Source organism: Oryzias latipes, chromosome 12, assembly GCF_002234675.1.
Source record: "Oryzias latipes chromosome 12, ASM223467v1".
Classification (NCBI taxonomy): domain Eukaryota; kingdom Metazoa; phylum Chordata; class Actinopteri; order Beloniformes; family Adrianichthyidae; genus Oryzias; species Oryzias latipes.
Genome location: NC_019870.2, coordinates 17,520,668 through 17,540,975, shown reverse-complemented (window position 1 = coordinate 17,540,975; position 20,308 = coordinate 17,520,668). Strand labels below are relative to the sequence as shown.

The 20,308-nt window shown below is 41.9% G+C and overlaps 1 protein-coding gene across 1 annotated transcript in view; it reads left to right on the top strand.

Annotated features, from left to right (window-relative positions):
• LOC105355263 (matrix metalloproteinase-17) overlaps nt 1-10,804 on the top strand; it is a 119,862-nt gene extending 109,058 nt beyond the window's left edge. Inside the window, exon 10 of the mRNA XM_023960393.1 lies at nt 9,736-10,804. Coding sequence (XP_023816161.1) covers nt 9,736-10,055 — 320 coding nt within the window. The 3' untranslated portion in view covers nt 10,056-10,804. The remainder of the gene's footprint in view (nt 1-9,735) is intronic.
• The last annotated feature ends 9,504 nt before the right edge of the window (nt 10,805-20,308 follow it).

Here is a 20,308-nt window from a genome sequence, read left to right as displayed (position 1 = left end):
CCCAGTTTGGCGAAGGCGGGATACACCCTGAACAGGCGTGTATGACAGTGAGGCACAAGCGCTAACCAATGCACCATTGGTGCTCCCCCAATCTTCTACACCTTTCCTTTTTATTCTTGCTGACACCTTATTTGTCACACATCACACCTGAAACCTTCCTTCCAACCTGGTAGCTCTCACCTCTTTACCTCTTTACCACACTATCCATTGGTATAGACTGTTGACTTGAAGTCCTCCATCTTCTTCACCTCTGCTCCCTGAAACCACTTGAGTACCTCTCATTTAGTTGACCTCTACCTCTCTGAATGTTCCTCCACCTGCTCCCTCCTCCCACCATATATTACAATGTCATCTGCAAACATTATGATCCATAAATATTTCTGTCCAACCTAATCTGTCAGTCTGTGCATCACCATAGAAACAAGAAGGAACTAAAATTAATAAAGAAAAATCAACAATCACTTCGATTATGGACCTAACAGGGAATGTCACCCATGACCCGGTAAAAATTAATAATGCGTTTAAAGACTTTTATCAAAACTTATACACTCCACAGATCAATCCATCAGAACAAAGCATCAACTCATTTCTCAACAATATAAACCTGCCCAAGTTAAACGAAGATCAAATCACAAATTTAGACTCTCCGCTCTCGTTGTCTGAGCTTCATGAAGCTCTGTTACTTATGCCTAATGGTAAAGCACCAGGGCCTGACGGCTTTCCTGCAGAGTTTTATAAGGAATTCTGGGAACAACTGGCACCAACGTTTTATAAAACGGTAAAATTTATCAATGAAAGCCAATCTCTACCACCTAACATGAACACTGCCAACATTATCCTTCTTCTAAAACCAGACAAAGACCCCACGAGTCCTTCAAGCTATCGCCCCATTTCTCTAATTAATGCAGATGTAAAAATTATCTGCAAAGCACTAGCACAGAGAATAGAAAAAGTCACTCCTCACATAATTGACTTTGATCAAACTGGATTCATCAAAGGCAGACACTCGGATGACAATGTCCGCAGACTCGTTAACATAATAGACTTTGCCACCATCAAAAACCAGGAAATGACTATACTATCACTGGATGCTGAAAAAGCCTTTGATAGAGTAAATTGGAAGTTCCTCATTGCTGCCCTCCATAAGTTTGGGTTTGGAGAATCATTCATCAATTGGATCAAAATATTATATCACAACCCCAATGCATCAGTTAGAACTAATAAACAGACTTCCAACAGATTTTTTCTTGGAAGAGGAACTAGACAGGGTTGCCCACTCTCCCCCTCTCTTTTTGCAATATTTATCGAGCCTCTAGCTGCAGCAATAAGACAGAATGAGAGTATTAAAGGAATTAAAACCAAACACAGCCATCATAAAATTAGTCTCTATGCAGATGACATATTACTGTTTTTAAGTAATATACATTCTGTAAATGAAACGGCAACAATCATTAATGAATTCTCTTCTATATCAGACTATTCCATTAATTGGAATAAATCTGTTTTATTACCACTGAACAGTAATGCGGAGCAAGGACTCACAATACCAGTTAAATCAGGCAATATAAAATATCTAGGTATTTATTTTTCCCCCAAAATATCAGAACTGGTGCAGCTAAACTACACCCCATTACTGAAAAACATACAGGACGATCTAACACGCTGGACCAACCTGCCTTTGTCCCTTATGGGCAAGGTAGCCACGGTTAAAATGAAAATCTTACCCAAAGTTAATTATCTCTTCTCAATGATTCCCACACAACCGCCATTAAAATGGTTCAAAACATTAGACTCATCCATATCAAGCTTTCTATGGAACAATAAACCTGCAAGAATTAGTCTAAAAACTTTAAAATCTGCAAAAAGCTGTGGAGGATTAGAATTACCTAACTTCCACAATTACTTTCTTGCAAATAGATTACAATACATCTTAAAATGGTTAAAAAATAATCCAGAAACCAACTCATGGTTAGACTTGGAACAGGCGTTATGTGGAAAGATCAACCTGTAAGATCTTCCATTTATTAGTCAAATAGTTAAAAAACAGGATTGTTTCAAAAGTATTAATATAAATGCCACTTTAACAGCCTGGTGGGAATTTCTCAAAATATCAAAATCATCAATTCAACCGTGCAAAATGACACCCATCTGGAACAACCCAGACATCCTCATAAACAAAAAAATTATCCACTTCCCAGCTTGGCAAGCAGGGGGCATAAAACAACTAGAGCACATAATTATTGATAGAAGATTCATAACTCCCCAGGAACTTCAAGACAAACATGGAATATATAACTTCTTGGAATATCAGCAACTTAAATCAATTATTACTAAAAAGTTTAAATACAGAGACAACGATTTAAAGCTACCAGATGTAGTTACCACTCTGATCAATTTCCCAATGAATAAAACTCTCTCCAAAATATACAAACTTTATGTAATTTAGATAACAATATTTCACTTCCGACAACAAAATGGGATGCGGATTTGAGCATCAGCACAGATGAAAGTTTTTGGTCAGAACTTTGTCTAAACACCTTTAAAATGACAAAAAGTCCAAATCTGCAGCTAATCCATTTCAAAACTCTTCACAGAATTTACTACACTGGACAGAGGATGTTCAAGATGGGTCTCAGTAACTCAGACATTTGTCAGCACTGTGACAGTAATCTACCCGACAATTACATGCATGCACTATGGTTCTGCACGCCTGTCCAGGCTCTCTGGCAGCAGGTATGTGCCGATCTATCAGTCTGGCTTAAGGTTTCAATCACAGCTTCACCGTCACTTTGTGTGCTTGGTGACATGAGTGCCATCGATGTAGAAGGAGGATTAGGCTCTATCATTTTCATAACTCTTTGCATTGCTAAAAAAACTATTTTAATAAATTGGAAAAGCAAAAAAAATATAAATATAAGTCAACACAGAAATCTGCTGCTTGATCATATCAGCTTGGAAAAAATGTCAGCCCAAAGTTCAAGTAACTTTGAAAGAATTCGGTCTCTCTGGTCTCCCTTAGCTAACTCCGTGACTTAGGGGGTGGGGGGGGCATGGTCGTCGCTGCTCCTTGCCCTTATGCCGTGGGCCGGGGTGGGGGTCGGGGCCTCCGGTGCCTGGCCGGGGGTGGTGGGGGCTCCGTTGGTCGGGGGGTCGGGTCCGGCGCCTGGGTGGGGCGGCCTGGGGCGCTGCGTGGTCCTCTGGGCTTGGGTGTGGGGGTGCGTGGTGGGGGGGTGGGGTGGTGGTCTGGCTTGGCTGGGGGGGTGGTCCCTTTGCCTGTGCTGGGGGGGGTTGGCGGGGGGCGCTGCTCGGGGGAGCTCTTCTAGAGCTCTTCTAGGGCCAGCGTTTGGGGGTGGGGGCCTGGGCTTGCTCCGGGGGGGGCCGGCGCTTTCTGGCTCCTCTCTCTCTGTGTGGGGGTGGTGGTGCTGGGCCTGGGGTCTCTGCGCCTCCGGGGGTGGGGCCCCGGGGCTGGGTGGGCCTGGCCCCCTTGCTGGGGGGGGGGGGGGGGGGCGGGGGACAGCTGTTTGACCACCGGGGGACAGTCTATCATCTGTCCCCAACTTACCCCCTTCCTCATATAACCTCATAATAGGGTAAGGGGGTGGGGGGCTTAGCCTGCGATGAGCCTTGGGGGGGGGGGTTTACTAGGCAGTGGCCCCCCTCCTGTGGTTGCCGTATGGAGTGGGCCCCCCCTCTTTCGGTTTTATTTGCACCTTAGACATGTAGGGCCCTTGGTAGGGGGGGTGCTTGGACATCACTGCCAGCAAGCAGCGGATGTCCTCCTAGCACCCTACCCGCCAATTTTAACCGCACCTTAGACATTTAGGGCCCCTTGGTGGGGAGGGTGAGGGGACGTCACTGTGAGTAATCAGGAGATGTCCCCTTAGTGCCCTACCCGCCAATTTTAACCGCACCCCCCTTAGTACACACACCCCTCCCCCCTCAATATATACATCCCAACATAAACACACACACATGCACACACACACACTTTCAAACACACATACACGCACACACATTTTGCAAGGAAGGTGGGACCTGGGTCCGTCTGTCCCCTGCCTCTTCCCTGGTGGGGGGTACGGGCCCCTTTGCAGCGGTGGCCGTGTCCCCGGGGTGCCGGCTTCCTGGGCCCGGCGGTGCTCTCTCCGCGCGGTGGGGGGGTTCACATTACATCTGAGCCGGGGGTGTCTGGTCCCTGGGGGGTGGGTTCTGGTCCTTGCTCCTAAGTGCTGGGCCCCGCCAAATTTCCAACTGTGGCCGAGCCTGGTCGGGCCATATTTACAACACCCCTTATGGGCCCCCTTTTTTCCCCGGGGTTCCCCCCTCCTGGGCGGGGGCGGCGGGCCCCTGCCTCGCTCCTCCCTGGACCAACCGTGGGCCGGGCGGGTGGCTGCCTGGAGTGCGGAGCGGGTCTCCCTTGGGGGGTCCTGGCTCGTACCTGGGGTTGGGGCGGGGGGATGCCCGGAACTCCTGGGTGGTGGTGGGGTGCTCGTTTGGGGCTGTGAGCGTCCTTCTCCGGTGGGGCCCTGCGTTGGGTTCTCCCGGCGCGGCGGGGGGGCTGCTCTCCTGCTTGGGCTGGGGCGGCGCTCTCTTTCCCTCCGTGCGTCCCTGGCCTCTGTCTCTGGGGGCCTTGCGGCGGTCCTGCTGGCCCTGGCCTGGGTGGCGGGCTTGGTCACCCGGGCGGCGGTTGTTCCCTGCCGGTTCCCGTGTGGCGTTGGGGGGATTCCGGCTGCCGCTGCTGCTGCGGTGGGGGTCTTGGGGTGGGGATGGCTGGGCACTCTCCCTCCTTCTTTTCACGTTCCACCATCCATTTTAGAAGAACATAAACACTCACCTGAGCACTGGTGTTAGCTCACCTTTGCACTAACAGTTTGCATGACTGAATGACTGAAATATTTCACACTAGTTGGTTTTAAGGCATAAGTATGCGTGTGAACACTATCTGTTTTGTGTACATGTCGACAGGTGGACATTTTTGCAGCTAGCAGGTGTGTTTATAACATTTGAGTGTGTGTGTGGACAGGCTCCGCCCCCTTTTTTTTTTTTTTTTCCCTACATTTGAACCTTACCATAATGATTAACAACCAGTAAACTTGTTGCTTTATGCTGCTTCATGGTCTTATCCCCCTTCCCCTCCTATTATCACCCCCCCCCCCCCCCTCTCTCTAACGTCCCTCTCTCTTCTTCCCCTCTTTCCTTTTCCGTCCGGTCCAACACCAAAGATTTTCAGACATGATTGAAATTAATAAAGTTTGGCCTCAATTACAAAAGGGGTTTATTCAGACATACCTTTGGTTTGTCTGAAGATTAATAACCCCTCTTGTTAAAGTAAAATATGTCCAACACAAGAGGCCGTCAGCTCTCATCTGTCTGCCCAGCTGTTGGACAGGACAAGTTAAAAAAAAGGAAAAAAAAAAAAAAACCAAGAAGGAACTGAAGCTAATTCCATGATGCAGTCCCACCTCCATCTCCTCTGTAACACCTACAGCACAACTCACCTGTGTCCTGTCTTCCACCTCCAAACCACAGCTCCTTTCTCTGTCTCCTGTTATAGACTTTCTCTAGATCTACAAAGACACAATGCGGCTCCTTCTGACCTTTTCTGTACATTTGCTGAAGCATCCACATTGTAAATATTACATCTGTGATGCAAGAGACCCTTTCTTGGCAAGAAAGCATTGAGATGCTCACAAATGCTCACTTCTAACCTCAACCTCATTTATACTACTCTTTCCCCTGACTTCAATGTGCGACTCATCAGTTTTAATCCTCTGCCGTTGCCACAACTTTGCACGTCTCGCGTCATAAAAATGAGCAATCCAAGCCATGACCAATTAGGTACAGAGGTTCAGTTTGTGATTCACGTATTTGATTCAGCTAAAGTTTTGTGTTGGATGCCCTTCCTGACACAACCTTCCGCATTTTTACCCAGACTTAGGACTTGAACATGAAAGCACTCTGACATTCTGAGTAGAAGAAAAAAAACTGTGGGCTTCATTTCTTCATTCTCCAACAATAGAGAATTTGAAGGAGGGCGAGGGAGTGGGTGTGGGAATTACAGAGGCAATATACATTTAGAAAAAATCTGTGAACATTTACGAGTGATTAATTTAAAGGTTTGAAGTTGTTTTAAAGCTGAATGAAAGAAGATTTTAAATTCTCTATCCTTTTGTACTTTTTTCCTCTCTTTTATTCAAAACGCCTTGCCTTTTGCCAGGGCACATTTGTTGATAAGAACATGCTCTGAATCTGTCTCAACTACTTAAATAAAGGCTTTTTAAAAATCCACAGGCGGAACTGGTATATGAAACATGGTCTCTGTCTATAACAAAGTTCAGTGTTAGAAAAGTAATATTTAATGGGTAATTACCAGCCTGGATTTAGGCAGCCCCACTGTGGGGTGCAGATAGAATATCAGGGGGGGCAAATCTGGGCGTGCTGAGACTTTGGGGTGTCATTTCCCACCAAGCCCCAAAAATGCATAAAACCACACTATTATCATATCCGAATAGCTTTTAAAATCCAGGGCACTACATAGTCCGGCACTATATAGTTTTTTTAGTAGTTAAGGATCAGGGTGGGAATTCAGACATAGCCCAAATGTGTAAATCGGGTGAATCAAAGTTGAATCAAATCAGATCGAGTGAATAGAAAGAATAGAAAAATTGTGAATTGAATCGTATTGATTCTGGAAACTATTGGTAATACCCAGCCCTGTAAAACACAGCTGAGCAAACAGTGGCCCCCGGACCTGTGGGCAGGGCTGGAGGGGCGCGTTATGAGCGCCATCTCGTTTGCAAACAAGGAGGCACATGGATGAAATAAAAACTCCTGCAGGCCAGAGTAGTCCTCCGCCTGGCAGAGGATGGACGATTGGTCATTCTGAATGTCAACTGCAGAATGGCCAGTTGATTGCTCATCCTGACACTGCCACTGCATTTACCGGGCTTGGGACAGGCAGAAGCAGGACATGGTCATTTTTTATTTTGGTAGATGGTAGATTTCTCGCTTCAGTCAGACCTGATGGGAGTTAGGTTTCTTTTTGAGATTGTGCACAGAAAACGGTTCTTTAGCTGCTGAACATCCAAATCTGGTCATCCTGATCCCATCCAAACATTACACAGTTTATCAAATCCTCCTGAAAGTGAGGACTTTTATATTTCCTTTGCTTTGAGATGTTATGTGACGCTTTTTTTTTTCCATTACATACCAAGGCCAGAGCATGGAGGGGATAAATTAAAGTAGATGAAACACCATCCACTCAACAACAACAGTGTTGCAGGCCTTGAAGCGCCTGAGTCATTAGTGAGAGTAAATTCACGCCTCTCCTGTTTCTCTTGGCTTCCTACTTAATAATAAGCTGATATTATCTAGTGTTTACATCTCTCTCTGCATCTTTGTCCTCATCACAAGTTAATGTAGGAGAGGACTAGGATGGAGATGAGTAGCCTTGAATAAGACAGACACCTACAAAAATCATCAAAAACTTCAGGGAAATCAATAGTTTTCTAACCATGAAAACACTTAAACTCAGTGGAAACGTCATTCAATGTCAAGTAGGCTTCATTCACTCTTTTTTTTGCCCAGGTGAATACAGTGTTTTCACTCAGTATAATCAGATCAGAAAGTGCTTTTGCTTCTTTGCAGGAGTGCAGAGAAACATTTACATCGTCACATATGAAGCTGTCTAGCAACAAGGTGGCGCCTCCATCAGAGATGCGTGCTGCCAAAGGCCATTTGGTATTTCAGTGACTCTAATTATCTTAAGTGCCCTGTAGAGAAAGAAGCGGCACAGTGGCAGGGATATCAGTAATAATGAAGTGACACAGTGCAGTTATGAAGGCCCAAATGCCCATTAGGCATTAATTCAGTCTGTTCTGGATGACACACAAAACAGCTTTACTGCTCTGTGCGTATTCTTTAAATGTTACAAAAGCAATGCATGCAAGGATATTTGAGATGTACTTACTGCCTTGAAGTATTCAAGTACTCATTCTAAAACAGGCCTGTACAAAGTCCGGCCAATGGGTCAAAAAAGCCCACATCAAAATTTTCACCAGCCTGCAGGCTTCTATCACAAAATAATTAGTGTGCACATTCTATAAACTGAACAATTGCTTGATTGTGATTGGCTAAATTTTGTTTTAAGCCGTTGTAAGCATGTGGCAACACTGTCGTGTGGCGCTTTCTTGCCCATTTCTAAAATCTCAACTGTATATAAAAAAAGAAAAATTGACAGCAAGGGACAAGAGAAATTTGGTAATTTTTCTTTTTTAGTAAAATATGAACTAACAATGCTACGGTCACAAAAACAATTTCCTGAAAAACGTATGTGTGACCATCTCGAGAGCATCCGTCTTAGACTGGTGACCTGTGCAGGGTGTACCCTGCCTTCGCTAACTACTACAAGCAGGGAATAAGCAGTGTGAAAAACTGACAAATAATTTTGGGAAAAACAAATTTAAATATACAGTACAGACCATTCAAATGAATGGGAAGGTGTGTCCAAACTTTTAGTCTGTATTGTATTTGTTTTTTATGTGAAGAAATAAAAAGTATGCCAGTATGCAGGTTCGATTCCCGCCTTGCACGCCCATGCATACGAACATTAAATAGTTCATATGCATTTAGTGTTATTAACCCTTGTGCTATCTTAGATGACCCCACCCTTCCATTGAGGTGTTCTCCCTACCATGACAAAGGTGGATAAAGGTGGAAATATTTCATGTAATCCATGGACACCAGTGAAGATCACAAATCATTGAAGAAAAAAGGTTCAGAGCACTGTCTAGTGGGTCTAGATGACCCAACTCCCAATGTTTAAGTGCCCAGGATAGCACAAGGGTTACAATAGGTGAAACAACATCACCCCGTCAAACATTTTCAGCACTTTGCAAGAAGTTTACACACCCCTGCCCTAAAATCACTAATTAAGAATTATTTGTACACGCCCACCTCTGGTGCTCAATGAACTTCCTCTGGGCTCCGTCTTACAACAAAATTATTGCCCTTTAAAAAGAAATAACTCTCACCTAAGATTTAGCACAGAGTAACTGTCAGACCCCCTAGTTGAATTATCACCCCACCACCCTGGTAATGACATAAAAATAAGAAACAGAAAGCTCCCAACAACACATTTTGTTTCACCAGCTTTGCTGTGATTAGTCGGGCTTCAGCAGAATCAGAGTTGCGCCTTAATTTCTGCACGGTCTCGGCAAAATTACTGTCACATCGTAATAAATTGTTTTCCTGGTGTTATGGCTGACAAATGTAATTGCTTTAACCTGACTCTGCAGGGATGAAAAAAAAATGTTAAAATGAAATAAATAAAGCTTTAAGTTGCTGCAGACTCTTTCAGTAATAAATCAAATCTGAGATTTTTATTTATTTATTTTTGTTTACACCTGACTACTTAAGCCTGCATTTACAGATGTAGCAGTAAACAGGTTTTCATGTCTTGTTTCTGTGTCCCCTCAGACGGGATCCGGGGGCAACTGTTTTAAGTGCACAAAGAGATGCGCCTTTGCTGTGTAATCTCCAATTATATCCACCATGTTACAGGCAGGGGATTTGTGAAGCAACAGTGGGAAAGAGCTGCACACAAACTCTTTGCAATCACCGAGTTATGAAATGAGAACCTTTCCGGTTTCAGCTGTTCCGCACAGCAGATAAAGGTACACGCATTCTAGTGCACTCTGTGACTAATAAGGCTTATGGCTCTGCCTTCTGTCTCGAAAGGTTCATCCTATTTCTTCAAGGGGAAGGAGTACTGGCAGGTGCCGGGCAGCAACATGGAGGTGGAGGCTGGTTCCCCCCGCCTGATCGCAAAGGACTGGCTGTTCTGCACGGAGATGCAGTCGGACTCTCCGGACACAGAGGCCAAAAGCACCGAGACCAGGGTCAACGTGCACCGCCACCCCGACCACGCAGAGAATGGGTTCGAGGTGTGCTCCTGCACCTCCGACACCGCCTCGCCTATATGCCCCTCCCCAAGCCCGATGTGGCTGCTGCCCCCCCTGTGGACGCTCCTGCGGAGCCTCGGCTCCGATCTGCTATGATGCTGAAACTCAGGACTAAGAGCCCCAGCAGCTGGAAAATGTTAATACTATTATACTCTTTTGGATTTTATTTTCTTTTTTCACTGTTATTTATTAAAGGTGTCGGTTTTTGGGGACACCGCCAACATTTATATGAGCGCCATCCAACTTTTAATGCTTTAAAAATGTTTCATTGAGTCATCAAAATGCCACACGTCCACAAGTTAAGACTTTATGGAGTAGAAGCGCGTTCCCAAAGCGCTTCATTGGGTTTCTTTGTTCTCCGGGTGCAGCAAAGCCTCACTAACACTAATTTAACTCATTGTGAGCCAGAAAAAGAAACTTTTTGGCACTAAAGCTTTTATTGTTTATGTCCTATTTACTTAAATTGAAATAGCAAAGAATCACACTTTTAAACATACTACATTTTCCGCAGTGTAGGGCACGCCGGATTTTAAGGCGCAGCATTAATGAGCTATTGTCATATATATGAACTTGTGTCATATATAAGATGCACCAAACTATAAGGCGTATTGAGCGAGAAGAGTCAGAGATTAGTCGATCAATCAGACTTTATTAACTCTAGAATGTATTTGTAATACACAACCTGTTAGCCACGTTAACATGTTCACAATATTGGTAACTCCCAATTTGGTTTGCAACTCGTAGAGGAGACTGATACCACTAAAAAAAAACGTTACTGTGACTACGCTAACTCCCAACCTTGATGGTGACAAAAAACACAGTACAGTGGGGCAAAAAAGTATTAAGTCTAGCTAGCCCTTGTGCTCTCCTAGGCACTTTAACATTGGGATTTGGGTCATCTAGACCCACCACACCTGATCGTTTTTTTTTGAATGATTTGTGATCTTCACTGGTATCCATGGATTACATGAAAACTTTCCACCTTTATCCACCTTTGTCATGGTAGGGAGAACACGTCAATGTAAGGGTGGGGTCATAGGATAGCACAAGGGCTAGACCTCCAAAGATTTTCTATTGGGTTGAGATCTGGAGACTAGCTAGGTCAGTCCGGGGCTTTAAAAAGCTTCTTACAAAGCCACTCCTTCATTACCTGGGTTGTGTGTTTGGGATCGTTGTCATGCTGGCTGGCCCAGCCACATTTCATCTTCAATGATCAGAATGCTGATGGAAGGAGGCTGTCACTCAAAATCTGACGATATATGGCCCCAATAATTCTTTCCTTTACACGGATCAATCGTTCTGGTCTTTTTGCTGAAAAACAGCATGATGTTTCCACCCCCATGCTTCACAGTGATTATGGTGTTCTTTGGATGCAACTCAGCATTCTTTCTCCTCCAAACACGATGAGTAGACCAAAAAGTTATATTTTATTTCATCTGACCATGGGACATTCTCCCAATACTCTTCAGGATCATCCAAATGCTCTATATTAAACTTTAGAAGGGCCTGCACATGTACTGGTTTTAGCAGGGGGACACGCCTGGCACTGCAGGATTTGAGTCCCTGGTAGCGTAGTGTGTCACTGATGGTAGCCTTTGTTTCTTTGGTCCCAACTCTCTGCAGGTCACTTACTAGGTCCCCCCATGTGGTTCTGGGATTTTTGCTCACCGTTCTTGTGATCATTTTGAACTCACGGGGTGAGATCTTACAGGGAGCCCCAGATTGGCGGAGTCTACCTGTACCTGTTTGCATCTCGTAAAAAAAAACTAAATGATAAGACTAAAATAAGCAATACTGTGACTACGCTAACTCATAACCTAAAAAAACGCAGTCTGACACCGACACACTTTGGCCGCATTAGCATGTTCACAATAAAACTAAAAACTGCTTCACAACCAGAATTAATCCATATGAAAATAATGAAGGCTTTTTGGTGCCCCTTATAGTGCGGAAAATACAGGAGTACCCAGTTGGGTAATTAACTATCTTTCTCAGTTTAACTTGTTAGAAATAAACAGATTAGTTTAGTAATCTCTCACATTCTAAACGTTATACTAAATAGATTTGTTCTCTCCTCATTCAATGCAAAGGTGACTTTAATAATTTCCATAACTCGCTGCAATGAACTTCATTTTTCAAAGAAATGACAATAAAAATAATTTTATAGAGAATCTGGGAATTTGAGTAACACAAACTCTGCTCCAGCGTGTTGTGTACAATAACAGGCAAAATGTTCAGAATATGAGAGAAACACGTTTTTTGTCTTCTTGGTTACAAAAAAATGCTGTTTTATTTTATTCTGATCTAGTTTACATCCATGTGGTGAGAAAATGTTACCGCAGACGTGGCTGCAGCAGCTCCACAGCACAACTATCCATTTGTCAGGAGACATCTTCAAAATGTCAAGCAAAATTATTTACCAGGTTAAACAAAACCACAATTTATTCCATTTTATTTTTTCAATATGTGTATAATATACCAAAAAAGATTCTTCTTTTGAGTAGTTTACAAACTGAACAGTTTGGAGGATTATTTTGAAAAGTTTTACAGCAATCCAACATTGAAAACAAACCACACTTTGAAAACTTTTCAAAGTAAAACTGAGACAGCTTCAGGATATTATCAGCTCTTTTTTATGGTAAGAAAGCACCAATGAAAATTTAACTGTTTGGGGTTTTTCGTATTTTTTTACAATTATTTTAACACTTTAAAAACCAAAATTCTAAATATTTTATTAAATGGCCAAAACATGTCCAGAGCTACAGGATTTCTTCCTTTAAGGGGAAAATTCTATTTGTTTTAAAAGCCTACTGTTTTACATCCAGCCGGCTTTTTTTCTGCTTCATTTGTTTTTTTACATTTTAATACATTTTCATCCTAATGGTGGATGTTCTTTATGAGAATATTTTGACCTCCACAATTGTCACAATCACTTTTCATGAAAACCTTGCTGCCTCTTCTCTCATATCACAGGAAAAAACTTTGATTTTATTGATTTTTGTTAAACGTTAGAACGTTTTTTTATGTCGTTTCCATTTTTTTAAGCATCATGTTTAAGTAATGCCCTTCATCTATTTACAAAAGTGGAGTAAGAAACAACATCAAGTTGACTGTATATTTTAAGCTGTGTTTTTTTTTAATGTAAAGTATTTTTGTAAAAAAAAACACTATTAAAAACTATAACTGACTGGATTGTGTTCTTTTTGAGGGCCAGCTCGGGGAGCTGTGTGGGAGCGGCTGTGTAATTATGCAGCCTTTCTGAGAGGGAGTCAGGGCTTTAAAGCAGATCAAGATAACGTGGCAGCATGCAGACACCAACTGGGAGCTGCTCTCCATCCTTCTGATGTTCTCAGGCATGTTTGTGTCTTGTAATGGTCACTGCTGTGCATCAGGAATGCAAATCGCAGCACATCAATCACCCAGCGCGCTCAGGAGAGATCTGCGGGCAGAGCTTTATACAGCACAGCCATATTTGTTAAGAAGAGCAACTAAGGGAGGGAAAGAAAATAACTAAATGCAAACGCATTAGATACTGCAGATCTGTGTGCATCTTTGATTAAATCTCATTGATTGTGGTTTTACCATCGAAATAACATGGTGGTCTGCAGATTCAACCTTGCCACGGAGGCCTAAGGGTGCCAAACCAAAACTTTCATTTTAGTTAAAGTTAAGATTAAAGGGATTAAGAAGTTGCTTGTTCACCGCTTGTGCCGACCTCAGCATGTTTCCTTCAATTCTTCAGACACACTCCACTGGTATTAATTAAGCGTTGAGTCTCTGCAGCCGTCGAGAAAGCACCTGTGCCTCCAGGCAAAGGGGAGCCAGGAAGGGGTCGCAATCAAGTGTCTGACAAGAACCTAACAGATGACTTAGACGGGTTTTATTTAGGACGACTGGAGCGCTGACAAAAACCTGGGGTTTGATGAAAGTTAGCGTCTATGGAAATTGTTATGCAGCAGCTCTTGAGTTGCCAGCATGACTCATTCTGCTCTTCTCAACTAAAAAGGTCATGTTGTGCTTCTTTTTTGTGTAAATCTAATTCTGAAATACTTCCATTTTTGCACCAATTAAAAATATGTTTACATTGATTGAAAAAAAATGTAAGCAAACCAAACCTTTCCAACATAAACACAAACATGTAAGAAGTCCATAGACACCTTCATCTCTCTAAATTTTTTATCTAAGTGTCTCAGTATGTTTACACCGGAGTAGAATTCACAATATAGTCATTCTTTTTATTCCAGATGCCATTTTACATTATGCATTTGTGATTTTCAAAGACAGTGTATTTTGGGGCAATCTCAGGCTGCTTTTAGACACTGACTGTGGTTACTTGTACTACTGTATAGTGGGGTTTTTTTTGTACTTTTGGAGTGTTTTCTGTCTCTGTTTTCTTTCTTTTTCTTCCCCTCCTTTATTTGTGTGCAGATTGGAGCCCAAGTTGGACCACCTGATTGGCTGAGGACGCCCAGCTCAGGATTTTTTAAACACTGCCACATCAACTCTTGGAATAGCCCCCCCACCCCCACCCGGCAGCAGCAGAGTGTTACTTTGTTGTTGTTAGAGGCTTTGGTCCTTGTATTTTGGGGGTTTCTTGAGTAGTTTTGATTTTTTTTTCTGTAAATCCCAGTTTTTTTTTTCAGCCTGGGTTTGATTGTGAGAGTTTTTGAGTCGTTGGTGTATTTAATTTGTTCCTTTTACCTTTATGTGACATCCTTCTACAAGCCCCTAGACAGGGTTGTAACAATGGCTACTTCCCACTCCAAAGAAGTTGAGCCAATGCGTCGCCATTTCTGTTTTTGCGATATGGGCGTCGCCATGTTGGACTCATAAATCGTCAAAAAGCAGCGATTGGTCCAAGTTGGTCTGAGTCCTCATCTCTATAGCAACCACTCTCACCAATCAGGAGTGAATCTGTAGGGAATTTGCATAATTTGCATAAATAAAAAGGGTTTTCAGTCAGGTTTAGAAAACAGTTTAATGTTTCTCAATTTATTTTTAATTCACAAACACTTGGGGGGGAAGTCAGCTATTTTGAGTAAAGCTCAAATATGTCAATGGGGGTTCTGACTGGCAGATGAGTTGATGAACTAAACTCTTTTCAACCCTCCCAAATCCCATTTTCAGCACATTTTTGGTTTGGGTGAAGAAAACTCCAGTCACTAGGGCTTCCAGACCTATTCCAAGCTACATTTTTACCATTCAGAATCCTATGGAAGGTGTCAGAAATTATTTGTCCGGCGTGTATATGACTATGGCGGATACACAGATGGGGGGGGAGTTTGTTAAAAACAATGTAAATGCAGCTGTTTGCTGTAACCCTTGTGCTATCCTAGGCACTTTAACATTGGGAGTTGGGTCATCTAGACCCACTAGACAGTGCTCTGAACCTTTTTTCTTCAATGATTTGTGATCTTCACTGGTGTCCATGGATTACATGAAATCTTTCCACCTTTATCCACCTTTGTCCTGGTAGGGAGAACACGTCAATGTAAGGGTGGGGTCATCTGAGATAGCACAAGGGTTACAACATAGCTGTAACAACAAGATCAAATAGAATCCTGATATCTATGTTTGTGAACAAGCAAACTGCATCCACTGCTACATTTTTTTGACTCAACTTTTACTACCAAAATGCTTTAGATCATCATTTGTTTAATGTTTTGCGCCACGTTCAGATGCCTTTTAGATTAAGACAAAAGAACACGTCTCTTTCATTGCGTTCCGAACATTTCATTTTCTTTTTTAAAACATAGATGCAATGCAGACTGGTCTTTAATGAAAACATCTGATTTAAAGAAGCAGTTTTGTTGCAAATTTAGCTTCATACTGAGTTGTGTTCCTAGAGCTTTCCTCTTTACAAAACCAAGAGCATCTCCATATTTGTGTTTGAGAAAAAGCAAACTGCGTCCACTGCTAGCTTTTTGATTCATTTTTACTGCCAAAAAAACTGGCAACTCCTGTGAATTATCATTTTTTTATGTTTTGTGTTAAGTTTGGATGTCTTATAGATTCAGACAAGAGAGCGCACGTCTCCTACGATGCACTCAGAACTTGTTTGAGAAAGAGCAAACTGCATCCACTGCTGGATTTTTGACTCATCTATTACTGCCAAAATGACATGAACCTGCTGTGGGTGATCACTTTTTAAATGTTTTGTGCTGAGTTCAGATGTCTTTTAGATCCGGACAAAAGCCCTTACAAGGTTGAGGACTTGCAGGAGCTGAATATAAATGGAGGAAAAATTGGACAGGAAGCTGCAACAGACTCAAACAAACACCGGAAAAAACTAGCAGCCAGAGAGCAAAGTCACCGACAAACATAAAACAGGACAAACAAGAGCGGAGAGGAGAAAAAAAAATGAAATGTCATCCCTGCACAGACTGTGGCAGAAATAAGGAAGCAATTTCAGCTGTAAGCACTCACGCCGCTGATCCATAGGGGATGTATAGGAAACTGTCTTGGTGCAGGGCTGAGTATTTGTTTACTCAGGCTTAGACTTCAGCTTTCCAACATTCAGACGAGTTATGAGCAAAGAGTTCAGCCGGATAATGGAACTGATCTGGAGATGAAACCAGAAACAATCAGCGGACAAGAAACCGTGTGCAGCAACAGTAATGCAGCTGATCAAAATGGAAGTCACGGGTTGCTGTGTTTTTGTTTCATCATCCAACTATACGCTCTTGTTTTCTGATCCATCTGGCTTTTCCAGGTGAAGCTGTCACACTTATCAGAAAGATGGGGAGATGGCAAGAAATGATTGGAAACACGACCCTTGATTTACTGAATTGACTAATGTTTAATAAGTTTGCTTCCGGAAAAATTCACTGATTAAAGTCTGAGCAAGACCAGGTGACAGATGATCATACTGACTTCAAATGTGCTGCCGTTTGTGTGTCTATGGTGCTTCCTGTGCATGCAGAGCAAATCTTTAATTAGAAGAAGGAAGGCCTGATTTTGCTGCCCTACTTTTTGGCTTCATGAACTCATTATCTCTGAGTTTCAAAATCTAAAAGATATTAAGCCTTTCATTTTGCTCAGCAAAGGACAACAACAAACTACTACCCACCATTTCTTTGCGCTATTTGAGCTTTGAACGTCATGTTACCAGGCTTTGTAGATTAATTTTTGTTATTATTATAATTATCCGAGTGTCCTTCTTTTGCCAGTTCTCATCATTTTTTTATAATTACTATATAATTTCCATTTTCAAAATCCCACAAATATAGAGATGTCTGTTCTAACTTAGTAAAAATGTCACCAAAAATACTGATTCATTTTTTTCTGGATTAGCACCTACAAAATTAATGTACACTGAGATGCATTTGAGACTTTTCCTGATTGCTTTTAATTTTCTTTAAATGACTATCTGACTTAGAAAACATGTTTAAAAAAACATTTTTTTACATTTTATTACAAGGTTTACTTTGAAAAGTCGCACAAATATAAACATAATTGTTTTAAAAATGTCACTTAAAACCCTAACTAACTTTTTTCTGTATTAGCATCTATAAATTGTATGCATAGTGAGAAATTTTTCAGAATTTTCCTGCTTTTTTCTTTAAAAAAATATCTTGGTGATCCGATTATTTAAAAATCATCAAATAATCAGGAAAAAAATGTTATTTATTTATTTTTGCACAGTAAAGTACAGCATATGTCGTAAGATTTATTCGAAGCTTAAAAAAAATATGTAATATGTTAAATGTGCAGCCAAATCCCCATCCCACCCAATATGTTACACTTTGCTGCTCTCTGCTGGTGACAAATGTGAAGTGCACTGCATGACAGCAGTGCCATCAGGCGAAACCCAGTTCAGCGATAGGATGTTGATAAAAACATTTCAGAGTTACTCCCCACATCTGGGGTATGCACCACAAACCAAGAAGGAGGTAATGTAACGTGGACAAATTCAAATCTTTCAGGATGTCAGTTTAACCCTTGTGTTATCTTAGATGACCCCACCCTTACATTGACGTGTTCTCCCTACCATGACAAAGGTGGATAAAGGTGGAAAGATTTCATGTAATCCATGGACACCAGTGAAGATCACAAATCATTGAAGAAAAAAGGTTCAGAGCACTGTCTAGTGGGTCTAGATGACCCAACTCCCAACGTTAAAGTGCCTTTTTCATGACTTTTTCCTCTTTTCTTCTCTGCTGTTGCCTTTTCTCCGTCTTTCAGAAAAAAAATATTTTTATATCTCATCAATTTCCATATTCAAATTTTATTTTTAACTTTCAAAAGGTTGACATTTTTAGCAGCAAAAAGTGTAATAAGAAAAAAAAGGATTTTAATGTCTGCAAAGAAAGCACAAACATTTTTAGTAATAAGGTTTTTAGCCATTTTAAATTGTTAAAACACATGGACCATGAAACACATGGCTTCACAGCCCCCACTATTATTTAAAATTAAGGCAATAACAAAGAGCTTTTCGCTTTATTTTGTTGTCACTTTCCTTTTTTATTGCTGTGACAAAACATAAAACTGAAAAAAAGGTTAACAATTTAATCTGTAATTGTACTTTTTGTGTTTCCAGTTCATCAATCTCTGCAAGATTGATGAGCATGAGCTTGTGATGAACCTTACTTTAGCCCTATTTTACTGTTGGTATCCCAAAGTAGGGGGGTTGTGAACCAGCGTCACCTCTATGCGGATGTGCCAAAGCTAATTTCATCAGATTCAAGAATTTTTTCTTACATATTGCAGAAAAATGTCTGCCACAGCCTTGTTCTTAAACACAGGTTTGCTATTGGTAAGGATACATATCGATCTTTTGATCTTTTGTAAAAGCGTTCCCAGTGGTCCTTATGATTATGCAGTTTTTAGCCAAAATGAAATGACCTGTCATAGTTTCTGCAAAGCAGTAGTTGTTCATTAGTAATGCGCTTCAAAGTTGTGGTTGGGACTGTCTGCATGGAGCAACCTCCCTCCCACTTCCCCTCCCTGCTGCAGAGCGGAGCAGGGAGCTTGTGGCCCGCCCAGCGCATTTTCCACATTAAAAATGTCTTCTTTTTTCCAGCAGAATTTTTTCATCTGCTTATGATTCAGAGCAATTTGAATAAAGAAATACTCAGAACCAGGACCAGGGCCGGACCAGAACCCAGGAAGTGTTTCGGTAATCCACCTGATTGGAAAAAGAAACAAGATGGAATCTGGACGAAAACATAAAAAAATGACTAGGTTTATTTTAAAACAGAACATTTTGGAATTTTGATTTCAAATTTGTGACTTTTTTTTCCCATTTTGGTGCAAAGTTAACCAATAGGTTGTTTTTCCTGAGGAAAAAAATGCAGACTTAGTGAAATGCTGCGGTAAAGTAGTGTTGGAATGATGAGATAAATGACTATCCGACTTAAAAAAGACACATGAACCTAGAAAAACAACAAATCCTTCAACACCACATAAATGCAGAATAATTTCTGCACCTAAAAAGTGTGCCACAAAAGACAAGACACCACAAAAAAACAACAATAATAAGGATCATCAATACAATTGATTCCAATTTCAGCGGGCCAGATTAACCCTTGTGCTATCCTAGGCACTTTAACATTGGGAGTTGGGTCATCTAGACCCACTAGACAGTGCGCTGAACCTTTTTTCTTCAATGATTTGTGATCTTCACTGGTGTCCATGGATTACAGGAAATCTTTCCACCTTTATCCACCTTTGTCATGGTAGGGAGAACACGTCAATGTAAGGGTGGTGTCATCTAAGATAGCAAAAGGGTTAAATAGTTTAGCAGGTCTCTGGGCCGTAATATTACCCGTGCTTTAGGAGATCTGTCAGTTCTTTTAAAAGTTGGTTTGAGTGACATATAGTTCTCACTGAAAGCAGCCAGCGGTCAGGTTGGTTTGTCACCACACAGTTCCACATTCTACACATCCACTGACACAGTTACGAGCAAGAGCCCCCCAAACGCCAAATGACGTAACCGTGACTACGCTTTAAAAGAAACTGTGGGTTTCTTCTTGATGAGTGGCTCAGCCGTCCTTGCGTAACACAACCTAACTTTGAAAAAACACCAGTGCCTTTTAACTCAAAATTCTGCTATATGTGCAAGGTTTTTCTTTTCAGTAAAGTCATAGCACACCAACTCTCTGCTTTCCCTCATCATCAGAGCGGTGAACCGAACAAGCAGCCACATCTGGGAGTCGCCGCCATGGAGGTCGAGCAGTGCATCTCTCAGCTGCAGCACAACCTCATCTACAGAAACCACAGTTTCCTGTGCCGAATGATATTTTTGATTGCAAAGACTGCTGCGTTCTCTAAACAAACGTCACTGCAAATGCGGCTTTCTCCTTCACACTTCACAGCTGCAGAGCTTACCCTCTCTGCAAAACATGAAC